Source organism: Trachurus japonicus, chromosome 23 (genome assembly GCF_045865225.1).
Source record: "Trachurus japonicus isolate A0001 chromosome 23, Traja_1.0".
Classification (NCBI taxonomy): domain Eukaryota; kingdom Metazoa; phylum Chordata; class Actinopteri; order Carangiformes; family Carangidae; genus Trachurus; species Trachurus japonicus.
The window spans coordinates 17,344,005-17,357,455 of record NC_140929.1 but is presented as its reverse complement, the minus strand read 5'-3'; the positions used below and the strand labels follow the sequence as shown (position 1 = coordinate 17,357,455).

The window sequence follows — 13,451 nt, the reverse complement described above, 5'->3', positions numbered from 1 at the left end:
GCTGAATATTTGTCAGATTTTTCTACAGACCCAGGATGACGATAACAGAACGAGTTTCGTGGCAGATAATGTGTTATTTAGAGGTTGCATTTTGGTGCCCCGATCACTCGCTCTATATGGATATACACGGCTCTCAAATGGATCTACCTATCGTGGGAAGGACTCCTAATGACACCCAAGTTATATGGGTGAGTAAACGTTCTTTGAGGACGTATGTAATGAAGATGTACCTTTCAAAATCACAAAATCATCACTTTCCATTGAAACACCAGTTCAGCATCAGCAGATTAGTCATACTTAGATCAAATCTAAATGAAGGTATAAATTGTCTTTTGTTTTTCACACTTCTCCAGTTCATCATGGTTCCGCTTGTCCAACCACAAGCTGTTCAAATGCTTTGAGTCCAACATGATGAAGGATCTGTTAATGGCCCACAGGAAGAACTAGACACACTCACTCTATAAATAAATACAAATAAATAAATAAATAAGAAATCAGCGGGATGAGATGGAAACAGACTGTGGGATCATGGGACTGTTCCTTTCTAGCCACAGATTTTCAGGACATTTTTGATCATTCTGCTTCCTCTCAGTCTGATGTAGTGCTTCACACACATGATTATATAAGGAGATAGATGGATAGATGGATAGATGGATAGATTGATGGATAGATGGATAGATGAAACATCTTAACCTGGAGGCTGTCTGCCCCCTGCTGGCAGAGCAGTGTATGCCACCTTGACAACATGTTTGAGTGGTGTTGTGCTAGACACACACACACACACACACACACACACACACACACACACACACACACACACACACACACACACACTGGCCTATATCTCAGTTGTTTTCATGTTTATCTCATTTGTTGGAGCACAAAAACACAAAGAATGATCCTGATGCTGCTGAAGGTTGTAATGAAGCTGTGTTGTGTCAGTGAAAAGGCCGAGGTCCCAGTCTCTTTACACTGATTTAATAACAGACAAGCAGATTTCAGTGTTACACACGTCAGCTTTGTCCTCTCACACAGAAACACACAAGGTGCATGAACGTGATGATCATTATAACGTTTCAAGTAGGTGAAGTGATGGAATCCTTCAGTGGACAGTTGTCAGCACTATTCTACAGGTTTATCTGGAATAACAGATTTTTATTTTCTTTCACTGGACTTTAACCCAAAATCTCTTGAACACACCAGGTGTGACATCATTCAGTATCCTCCTGTGCAGTCACTCTTCTTGTTAGTTACAGGATCAGAAATCTGTCAACTCAAACCTGTTCTTACTGTTCTTCTCTGCTGCTTGTGGATAAGTGACATTTAACACCACGGAGCCTCACTTCTAAGGTTATGTAACCACTGTTCCTATGGTGACAGGTTTGAACATAGATGAGTCAATTATGATCACATTATCAAGTGTTGGATTTACTTTATGAACCATATCACGGATTTCATTTCCAATTAAAACTAGCCTTTTTGTTCCAATGCAGCAGCATCTCACAACGTGCATACACACATGCAAGCATCCAAAAACTAAAGTAACCGCACAAAAATCCAAATTAAAAATGAACAGTAAGCAGTGTCCCTTTGTAGACGTCCACCACTTTCAAAATGTTGAGCCCAAATATAACAGACCTTCGCCTCCATAAGAATAGAAAACAGTGTCAGTTGACTTACTTCCTCTGTCAGCGTTTACACATGCTGCAGTATCTTAAAGGTACATTGTGTAGGAATTACTCCGATCTAGCGTTGCAGTTGTATATCGCAAGCAACTCAATCGTATTTTTCATGCTGCATTCACGTGAAACTGGGCAGACGGCCGACAGCCTCTGCACGTAACGGCATAAACAAGTCTCTATGTAAACAAGTGGTCCATCAGCACGAGGCAAGACAATACACGTGACAATATGTTGTCATGACGATGTCATATTGTTTACCTGACCCACGTTTTACCGGCTTTCTCTCGACTTCTGTGACTAAAATGACATCTGGTTTGTTACCGACGGCCGTCTGCCCGACTGCAGGTGAATGCAGCATCAGTGTAACGCTCCATTCCTCCTCACTGCGTTACCACGGTGACTTTTCACAGACGCCACCTCGACCTGAGCCGACAGCTCCGGTGTCTCCGGTGAGTTTCCGTGGTTTCCTACCGTCACGCTGCCACTGAACGTAAAAACATGACGACATGACATGGCAGCCAGCACCGAGCTTACCCGCTCGATGTATATATGAATGATGTGAACGGCAAATTTAGAGCTGAAAGGAACACTTCAGTTTGTTGATGGGGGGGATTACTGATTAATGAAAAACATACTTTTTAACGAAATAATCGATTTTCATGAATAGATAACAGGAGAAGTTACACAATGTCCCTTTAAAGTCAGACATGCTTCACACACTCATGTTCAGTAAAAACAGATGAAACTCAGAGACAGACAGAATGTGTTGGAGTGAAGAAGCATAAAGGCTTATTATGTAACATCTCTCCTGTTCCAGACAGAGATATATTTAATCCAGAGGTTTTATTTTATTTGAACTCTCACTGTGGCGTCTGTGAGCAGCATCACCACGGACGACAAAGAGCTACAGTAGTGAGATGACAGCCGATGATAAAAAACTCTGACATCTCCTCTCTGTGTTCAAACTCCACTCACTCTTCTCAACATTACGTTTGTCAGACGTGGTCTCAGTTTGATCCTAGAATAGATGTGATGAGTCCACAGCAGCCAGACACCAGCACACACACACACACACTGACGGTAATAAACATGAATACGGTGTGTTTTTATTCTCTCTCAACTGTAAGCACTGTTATTTTAAACTTCACAAGATGCCGATCAGCCTGACCTGAAACCTGTCTCTGTGGGAGCAGCAAGACATCACAGCCTGTTTTAGACACCGTGTGTGTGTGTGTGTGTGTGTGTGTGTGTGGGTGTGTGTGTGGGCAGGCTCAGTAGCATTACATCGTCTCATGCTGCGCACAGACACGGAGCTTGTACCGGTGTATTTTCTCACAATTTGTGGTGATATGAGCAGATGGTAGAAGAGCAACAGTGTGACACACAACCATGAGAGGATGTTTTAACTGTTGCTCTGAGATCAGATTACATAAATGTTCCTTTACTGATGCACTGTAAAGGACATTCAATGTAGATCTTAATCATGTAGAAAGACTTCATACATTAAAAATACACAACGCAGTGTAGAGATTGTTTTACAGTTTTTTACTATCACCATGACCCGTTTGTCAATACTATAAACACTTTTTCAAAACTGTTAACGCACATCACACCTAAAACACACAATTCCCAAAACAGTTAATTTCATGCACAAAATCACACAGTGTAAAACTAAACATTTCTGAAATACAACACCAACACAATTCACCAAATCTACCAAAAACACTGTTGTCTTCAACAGAAACATGTAGTCAGTCACAGCACAGTGTCATAAAAACACTAACAACTGATAACAGTAGTAACACAAACTGAATCACTTTACATGTGTCAGATCTACTGTTTTACAATCAACAGGATATTGTATGGTTGATAAATTGACTGTTGTGCTGTAGTTTCCTTTGAACCTCTCTACATTTAGATTTTGTTGGGTAGGAAATGCAGATATTTTGTTTCTTTTTTGCAAACACTACAAAAAGTGACCAACCTATCTTTGCAGAATGAACACTTTACAAAAATAGAGGAGAAATATTGACAAAATGTCGACAGTAAAGCAACTGAAAATCACTGCAGAAAAAGAAAAATCTGCATCATAGCTGCTGGTCATTTACAGATGTTGGGTCACGGTGTATATCTAGATGGGAATCAGCTGTGATTGATGTATTTGCATGAGCTCAATCAACTGTTTTTCAAAAGCAATGAAACAAAATACAGGTCATAAATTAGTTTCAGTCTACAAAGTGAACTGCTGTTTACTTCAGCCTTTAGGTTTGGCTTTGAACATGAGGTTTTCTGTTTTGACAAACAATGTGAAAGCAATTGAAAATGTAGCAGTTAACATCTACTGTTTTGGTCTTAGTTAAGCTTGTGTGTAAAAGAAGTTAAAACAAATTTTAAATGTGTCAAATGGATGTATTTGTGTCAAAAGAACAAAAAAGGTGTTAATTGTAGAGCCCACACAGGCTGATGTTGGGCTAACTGTGTGAAGATCATAGGTGGTCATAGCGATGGTAAAAAAAACAAAAAAAAAACTGTAAGATTTTCCAAATGAATGGATCAGGAATGTCAGATTGAAAACAAGACTTGATCATGTGTGTTTGTGTGTGTGTTGCAGGATCTCAACAAGCGTCTGTCGCTGCCCGCCGACATCAGGATCCCTGACGGTTACCTGGAGAAGCTGCAGCTCAGCAGCCCGCCGTTCGACCAGCCGCTCAGCCGACGCTCCCGCCGAGCCTCTCTGGTCAGTGTGTGTGTGTGCGCGCGCGTTTGTGTGCCACCTTTTATTGCTTTGCAGCACTCCCGCTCCCCTTCCCACACTCAATCTGTTGGTTACCATGGCAACTGGCCCAACGTGAGTCTGGGAAGGTTTAATATGGAGTCACAAGTGCTCACCTCCCACCTCTGGTCCATCAGACGAGACGATAACACTGAGCTGAGAGTGTCTAAAGGAACAAATGACATGTAATGTAACTACACATGATTTATTCAGTGTTTCTCTCTCCAGCTCCTGATGTTTTCAGCAGCTACACAATAGAGTTCAGGTTCCTATAGAGAAAGTTTATCAGAACATGTTGATGGAGACTATTTATGTTTCTATTTAAGATTCTCAACAAGATTAGAGCTGGACTTAAGAGGTTTGGTCACGCTTATTATTAAGGTTTTTAATTCCAAGGTGTTAAAGCAAGCGTTTTAATAGTAGCTTTGTTCCAGCTGCTATCACACTGATGAACAAGCTATTAGGTAACACTGCACAACTCTCTTAGGTATGTATGTATTGATTTGGTGGCATATTTAATTATTGAGTGTTTTTTGAAATGCTTGTTTATTCACTCTCTGTATTTATTAGGTATTTTTTAGCATAGGAGCACCTTGAATTCAATTTTTACTTTGTTTTTATTAAGTTGTTGTCTGGATTGTTTTAACAATTTTCAACTGTTTAAAATGTTTTATTTTACGGTCTCATGTTGTCTGTCTGAGGTGTGTGTGGACGCTTTACTTACTTCAGCTGCAGAAAAAGTTTGACTATCAGTCCAATAAAAGTAACCTGAAGCTGAAGCTGAACCTGAGCCATGAAGTCAGCCGTTAGCACTTCCTGTTAGCACTGTTAGCAGCAGAGTGACTCCCAGCTCTGGATTGTATTTCCTCCCTGATGTCTAGACATTAGTTCATGATGGACATCAGAGGTAATTGTATCCACAGGACTTAAGTTAAGACAATTTATAAAGTGGTGTGTAGTGAAGGTGGAAAGTGAGATGCAGGATACAAAGGTCACCAAAAAACAAACAAATACATCCAAACTCCTGCAAGTTCACACACGAGCTATAATGTGACATATGACATATGAAACCTCACATTCTGCAAACGCCTGCCTTAGTCGTCTAATTACTGATTAATCATGTTGTTTGTGTTTGATCCTTCTCTTCTGCAGTCGGAGATCGGTTTTGGGAAGTTGGAGACGTACATTAAGCTGGACAAACTGGGAGAGGTGAGGAGTGTCTGAAACCCGTTGCTCACACAGAGTTACACATCATCAGCAGCGATGCTGACCCAGCATCATGTGTCACTTTCAGGGAACCTACGCCACAGTGTTCAAAGGACGCAGTAAACTCACAGACAACCTGGTGGCGCTGAAGGAGATCAGGTTGGAGCACGAGGAGGGGGCGCCGTGCACGGCCATCAGGGAAGGTAGTCAAAGCTACAGCTTTCAACAGATTGACCTGGTTTGATCCAGATTTACTTTTTAGCCTTGTAATATTTATTATCCATTGACACCATCACCATGCTCATGTTTAAATTATCTCTCCCTCTGTGTGTGTGTAGTGTCGTTACTGAAGGACCTCAAACACGCCAACATTGTGACTCTGCACGATATCGTTCACACTGACAAGAGTCTCACACTCGTCTTTGAGTACTTGGTAAGGTTTAGAGTGTCCTACGCTCCCAGTGCACTTTTATACTGATGGTTCTAGACTAAAGGAAAGAGCTGGATATTAAAATTAAACTATTTTCTGGAACAACAGCAGCAATAACCTGACTACAAACCATTGTTTTTCTCCGTTCAGTTCTTTTTGGAGACGTATGGAGTCGGTTGTAGATGCTGAGGCTTCACAACAATAATTAAATGTCCAGCAGCAGGACAGGTTTTCCCGAGGACAGTATGGTGTCAAAGGTTTTCTTTACTTGCTGCCAGTAGGGATGTCACGATTACTTGTTTTCACAATTAATCGTGGTATTAAATGCCACAATTACTTAATCGTAAAGATTCCTAAATACGTCACTTCCCAAAAAAGATTATGTCGGAATCATATCGGCAGATGTGCGCCAAAAAAAAGGTAAATGCTCAGATACTGGTCCATTTAACTAACGTAACATTGAATTGGTAGGAATTTAAATGTTAGCGTGTCTTTTGTATAAAAAAAATTTTAAAAAACGATTAAAATAAATGTAAACATTTGGTATAGATTACAATGTATGACCTGAATATTTCAAACACTTCCCCTGGGGGGTTAAAAATTGCTCATACGTATATTAATAGATACTTGAAATATTTTGTGTAAAGAATGAGTAATGTAATTATATTTTGACTATATTTGATTTTACACATTCATATGTTGTGAAATTTATTAATGCATAATAATCGTGATAATCGTAACCGTGATTATTTCTCTGACAATAATTGTACCAAGAAAATGCTAATATATCATTTAAGAAAAGGGGATCATGTTTACTTATCCCATCAGACATATACCAAGACAGAAGCATGTGAATCTTGTATTGACATTCAAAGACAGAGCTGTCGAGGTGATTGTTGCTACATCCTTCCAGAGAAACTGAGCAGAAGGACAAGTCCAGACAACATAAACATGATCAACAGATTGCCTTCAGTAGGATAGCTCAGTACCAGTTTGTTCAGACTTCTGTTTGGGAGTGATGAAATGCATAGCTAATCAGGTTCTCCAGGTTCAGGTGTTGGTGGAAGATGACTGTATTTCCCAGAAACTGAAATGGCACCATAAGTTCTGATGTTGTCTATGTGTGATGGTATCCACCGTGTAACTGACAGTGTTGTCTCCCCCCCTGCAGGACAAGGATCTGAAGCAGTACATGGACGACTGTGGAAACATCATGAGCATGCACAATGTGAAGGTGAGGACAACCACCGAGTTCTTCCAACCATCTGTCTGGAGCTGGGGAAGTGAGACAAATAAAACCAGTGTTTATGAGACATGTTGGTCACATTAGAGGTTTTCTTCATGTCTCTCCAGATCTTCCTGTTCCAGATATTGCGAGGGCTGTCGTACTGTCATAAGAGGAAAGTTCTCCACAGGGACCTGAAGCCACAGAACCTCCTCATCAACGAGAGAGGAGAACTCAAACTGGCTGACTTTGGTACGAGGAGAATGTTTGCAAAGGAACTTGAGATAACTGTATTAAAACGTGTTGGATGGATGTGTGATGATAATGTGCTCGCCTAATCTCACCTGTGGTGGGTTTGCAGGTCTGGCAAGGGCCAAGTCTGTCCCAACTAAAACCTACTCCAACGAGGTGGTGACTCTCTGGTACCGGCCTCCTGATGTTCTGCTGGGATCCTCTGAGTATTCAACACAGATCGACATGTGGTATGAGCCTCTCAGCAACCTCACACCCAAAGCTCCAGATTGCTTCATTTCTTTTTCCTCATCTTTGATCCAGTAAAAATGTAGAAACCAAATCCTGCCAGGGTGGATGGTGAGTCTCTGCGGCTGAGGGCAGTGACTGTCAGTATGATGACAGTTGAAAAACAAACAAACTATGGCCTTAATCTGACTATAACTGGACAACTAAAGCAGATGTAAACATGTTAGTCCAACTAAGACTGGACTTCTCCAAATCCGACTAACAGACCCAGATATTGGAAACCGGTTTTCTTCTGCATGTAAACACCTTAATCTACCCGCACATGTGCATGCTTCACAACAGTAGAGACGGCACAAAGTGTGGCATAGAAGCCGAGCCAAAAGAAGAAAAAAAAAGCGCCTGGGCTGATGCACCAGCGCCGATTCAGTGCATTTCACCCAGTGCAACCAGCAAGAAGATGTGTTTTTTTTTTTTAAATGGAGGCCCGAGGTCGGACCCAACCTGGTTGGAAAGTTGAGAACTCTAATGGCCCTTTTCAACTACACAGTTACAGCTCTACTCGGCTCTACTCAGTTTAGGTGTTTTTCCATTCCAGCCGAGTTCTTCATCGTGGGCGGGGTCGTCATGTCACGGCGGCTACGCCTGTGTCGTCTCGCTCTCTTTTTTCTCTCCTCTCGTCAGCTCTAAACTCACTCGTCTGCACCTCGATTACAGACCACAGTGTGGTTTTCTACACAGCATCATTTAACTCAGGTGACAGAACAACAACAGTCTCATTACAGATCAGTGGGCGCTGCTGCTGCTTAAAATTAGCGGGTTTGATTCTCTTGTGGGACGTCGCGCTTGCGACTCTTCCAGCAGTGACAACGCTCTGGCCAATCAGTGGAAGGCAGTCGGTTGACATCACGTTTTAGTATCGCTTCGACTCACTTGGAACCCGGGCTGAACCCTGGTACCTGGTACTAGGGGCTGGTGGAAAAGCAAAAAACTAAGTAGAGCCGTGGCGAGTCGAGCCGAGTCGCGCTCGTGGAAAAGGGCCATAAGTTATTTATTTCCAGTTATTTACTCTGTGACAGAAAAGTTGACTGGAAAGGGGTCCGTGAAGTGAAACGAGGCATATCACCACCTATGTTGAGGAGAAGGACACCGTCAATTTTCCCTGTTGCATGTAAACTGGGACAAGGACAGAATTACGACAAGATGCCTAACTCAAGATACATTCATAGCATGTGACATCACAAAGTAACACGAGTCCTGACGTAGGTTTTAAGACTTTTTTAAGGCTCAGATTGTGAACACGGCTGTGTGCATTTCTCTGTGGACTGAGGCTTTGATACTTTCACAGTATTGATACAGATCCAGGACCTGCTTTGTAATGGAAGTACACATGGGCATCTATCTTTATACTACTTAGATCTTTAATGATGTTACTTAAAATAGTTTAGTGTTTTGATTTGACACTCTTTATCTATTGTATTGACTGACTCTCACAGCTGTCATGTGACTGTGTGTTCAGGGGCGTGGGCTGTATATTCTATGAGATGGCTGCAGGTCGGCCTCTGTTCCCCGGCTCCACCGTGGAGGACGAGCTCCACCTCATCTTCAGGTTACTGGGTAAGTAACTCTTTGCCAGACCATATCACCATGGCAACCTGCCCCCCCCCCCCACCCCCCCACCCCCATTATTATCTGGTTCACTGAACGTGGAAATACACTGAGTGCGTGACTGTGCTGTGTTCAGGAACACCCACAGAGGAGAACTGGCCGGGAATCTCCTCCATCGAAGAGTTCAAGTCCTACAACTTCCCCAAATACAAACCACAGCCGATCATCAACCACGCCCCCAGGTACAACTTCCTGTAGCACCATTGAGCTCAGTTCATCATGTGAAGATATCTTGATATGACAGTTTTCAAAACTCTTTTCACACTATTCACTCCCCTGAATCTATGTTCAGCCTGCAGCACAACAGCTACAGCAGCACGTAGAAATGTTGAAGCTTCAGTTCAGTCAAACACCTAGTAACTGTTTGTCTCCTGTAGGCTGGATGGTGAAGGCATCGAGCTGCTGCTGTCTTTCCTCAGAGTGAGTGGGAACTTCTTTGATTACCCAGAATGCACCTCATCCTCAACAGACTAACGTGTTTTTATTTGTTCATTTTTTGTTTTTCTCTTAGTTTAAAGCACTGTGGAGTGTAATATAAATTACATACACATTAGATAATTAAAGTTACTAAATAATGAATTATGGAAACATCCTATGTGAAATTTCTATAAATTATCATTGTTATCTTTATTATGACTGTTATGTGGTCACTTGTAATATAATGTGATTTCATTTATGAGTTCTAAACAAATGTAATAGTCAAAATGAGCATCAAATTAATCACAACAATTTTTAGTGTTCATTGGTTACAAGCTGTTATGTACACTCCATCAAAGAGATGACACTTTGACTTCCTCCCTCATGATTAAACTGTTCACACTTGTGTTGAGATGTTGGTGCCTCCAGTACCAGCAGTGGACAGCAGGGGGCTCTTTACTGTCTCAGTGGTCTGAGCAGCCCCATGACCAGAGACACAACAACCACACACTGCTTCATCAGCTGGATGTTGGATGCTCACTGTCTGTGTCTCCACAGTACGAGTCCAAGAGGAGGATTTCAGCTGAAGAGGCCATGAAGAACTCCTACTTCAGACAGCTGGGACTGAAAGTACACACACTGCCAGAGAGTGAGTCTGTCTGTCTGTCTGTCTGTCTGTCTGTCTGTCTGTCTGTCTGTCTGTCTGTCTGTCTGTCTGTCTGTCTGTCTGTCCGTCCGTCCGTCTGTCTCTCTGTCTGTCTGACCGTCTCTCTGACCGTCTGTCTGTCCTGTGTTGCAGGCATCTCACTCTTCACATTAAAAGAGGTGCAGCTGCAGAAAGACCCGGGCTACAGGAACTCGTCGTACCCAGATTCAGGTGGGCGGGGAGTGGGGACTCATCCTGATTCTTCCTACATGATGATGTGACATCAGAAAACAGACAAACTGATGCTGCCTCTTGGTTATTATCTAATTTAATCATCATAATTACAGAGGTACACCAGTATCAGTCCATCATAAGACAGAGACAGAATTAACAGACGAGTGGTGGGCTGTGATTGACTGAGTTTCTACTGTGATTCCAGCTAAGTTTTCTACCTAAGACACCTTTAAGTTTTCCTTAGCTGAGGGAGTGGCTGTTGGTCTTAAAATGTTTCCTTATATGAGGCATTTGCAGCAGCGAAAGAGAGTTTACTGCAGAACAGTTTTACAGTTCCCATGGAGACGGTTGATCCCCACCTCTTTCCTTTAGCGGAGGTACTGCCCCATGTCACTCAATTCTGAGGACATGGTCACATAACCTGATGACATCAGAGAAATCCTCCAGATGTGTTGATGAGCTTCATCGCTGCTCCTCATCATGTGACTCTGTGTTCTGTCTCCAGGTAACAGCAAGATCAACAGGAGGCAGAGCATGCTCTTCTAATGTCCACGGAAGAGGACGGATGACTGACCAACTTCATCATACCCCCACCGCACCCGTCACCACACCCCCACCCACCCACCACCACCTGTACACACACACACACCCCTCTGAGCGAGAGACTCCAGGTTGAATCTGTTTATTTATTTGGGGGGGAGGGGGGATTTTTTGCTGCTAAACTACTACTGTGTATTTTACACACCGTGTGTGTGTGTGTGTGTGTGTGTGTGTCCACGATGTGCACAGTTGAGCATGTCAGTGAGGTTTACTCTGTTTCCACTGATGTTGATGCTGTGATCCATGTTGTTGTTGTTGTTGTTGCTGTTGCTCGGAGGCCAAACGATATTCATACATGTACACGCGTGTGCACCGAGCTTCCGGGGACTGGACTCCACAGCATTTCCAGGGTGAGACACACTGGATGATCCTCGACACCTTCTGGATTTCCCACCCCCACACACACACTTCAAACAGACTCTGAGCGGGCCTGGGAGTGGACGGGCTGAAGAAGCACAGAGTCCAGAATGAAACAGACCCGGCGGCCGTTTCGTTCTGGCTCAACAACAACAGGACCAAACCTGAGGAGGGAGGAGGACGACAAGCAGGGAGCACCAGCGAAAGAGGAAGAAAGCTGGAGCCGAACAGGAAGTCACGTGACGTCCCACAGGAAGCCCACCAGCCTCCCACAGAAGCCCTCACTCCAGACTCCGTGGTGTTGCTCTAATCTCTCTGCAGTAACTCTTTGTTCTCCGGCGTGTCGCTCTGGATTCAGGGACCGACCTTACCCAACAGTATTAAGATGTGTTCTCCGTATCTGTGACGTTTGACCTCTCCTTGTGAAACAACAGTGTCGATGTGGCATGTTTGTTGGGAGGTGGGGTGTTGGGGACTGGGCGCGGGGTGGTTGTTTTCCCCCCTCACCGTGGGACCACTGCTCTCCGCTGTTTGTACACAAAAGAAAAGGAAAGCATTTCAAACTGAAGCTGAAGACTGAAGTGTGTGAGCTGTGTCTGAACGTGACGGTGAAGCTTCACAGGTCTCAACCTCTGACCGTGTGGTCAGTGAAGCTCTGTTCCAGTGGTCACTGCATCCCTGCTCTCATTTAGACCCATGTCATGTCTCTGTCTGCCGTGTCCCTCACATGTGCAGTAGATGAGCGGTGGGCAAGAAGCGTCTGGTCGCTTTGAGGAAACAGTTGAACCATTTTGGTGAATGCTCCTGTTCACCATCACATGTGGAGCTGCAGTCAGCAGAGAGAGAGAGAAAGAGAATTTCAACTCCTCTAAAGCTCAGATATTAATACTTTACATCTTAGTTGAATCCCAAAAAACACCACACTGTAAAAACTACATGGTGCAGTGTTACACAGCATTGTGTGCTACATCATTTCATGACACAGTGCAGTGATAAAACCCTCTGTAAAGCTACAACTTGGAATGTTTTTTTTAACAAACAGGTTTTAATTAGCTTCAGAGATGCTTTTAGACTCCTGGCTCCAGTTTTTATGATAAGCTAAGCTTAGATAACCAGCTTCATATTTAATGGAGTGTTGTCAATCTTAATGGGATATTTCATCTTTTTTTGAAGTGGGGTTGTATGAGCTACAAATGCCCATTAATTGCAGTAGAAAGGCCTGTCAGTAGACCTCTCTACTGCATCTAGTGTACTTAATGGGCATCCGTAGCTCATACAACCCCACTTCAAAAAAGCTGAGCTAATTAGCAAGCTAGCAGCCACACAAATACACATAAACGTTCAACATCATCGGCCCCTCAAGGAAAACAACTTATTTATCTTATTTCTGCTGATTAATCCACTTCTATTGTGTTCAACTTTGACCAAGAAAGTGAACGGGAATTGTTCTGTTCAGTGACAGATTAATGGAGAAGTCCGACCAGTTACTACGCTGACTGTAGCAAAGACAGAGACATACAGTATCTGTCCTAAATGACACCAGGGATGCACCAATCATCACATGTTTCTGTTTAGTTGAACTTTTACATAAAAGTTTCAAACTTACGTTTAAAGGATTTATCAGAGCAGCAGCAGAGTTTTCTAAATGGGTAGAAGATACTAGAAAAGTTCTGGAGGCTCGATTAAACTTGTTAATAACAGAGATCATTAATGTAATAAACATTAACTTTAAAGAC

General features: G+C 42.9%; 1 protein-coding gene across 1 annotated transcript in view; it reads left to right on the top strand.

Moving 5' to 3' along the window:
* Nucleotides 1-12,746, top strand: part of LOC146962784 (cyclin-dependent kinase 17) — a 46,324-nt gene extending 33,578 nt beyond the window's left edge. Inside the window, exons 5-17 of the mRNA XM_085768941.1 lie at nucleotides 4,294-4,419; nucleotides 5,608-5,664; nucleotides 5,750-5,864; nucleotides 6,000-6,094; nucleotides 7,263-7,325; nucleotides 7,445-7,568; nucleotides 7,678-7,798; nucleotides 9,313-9,410; nucleotides 9,538-9,643; nucleotides 9,839-9,881; nucleotides 10,437-10,527; nucleotides 10,678-10,755; nucleotides 11,264-12,746. Of these exons, the coding sequence (XP_085625067.1) occupies nucleotides 4,294-4,419; nucleotides 5,608-5,664; nucleotides 5,750-5,864; nucleotides 6,000-6,094; nucleotides 7,263-7,325; nucleotides 7,445-7,568; nucleotides 7,678-7,798; nucleotides 9,313-9,410; nucleotides 9,538-9,643; nucleotides 9,839-9,881; nucleotides 10,437-10,527; nucleotides 10,678-10,755; nucleotides 11,264-11,304 (1,158 nt within the window). The 3' untranslated portion in view covers nucleotides 11,305-12,746. The remainder of the gene's footprint in view (nucleotides 1-4,293; nucleotides 4,420-5,607; nucleotides 5,665-5,749; nucleotides 5,865-5,999; nucleotides 6,095-7,262; nucleotides 7,326-7,444; nucleotides 7,569-7,677; nucleotides 7,799-9,312; nucleotides 9,411-9,537; nucleotides 9,644-9,838; nucleotides 9,882-10,436; nucleotides 10,528-10,677; nucleotides 10,756-11,263) is intronic.
* Nucleotides 12,747-13,451: the final 705 nt, after the last annotated feature.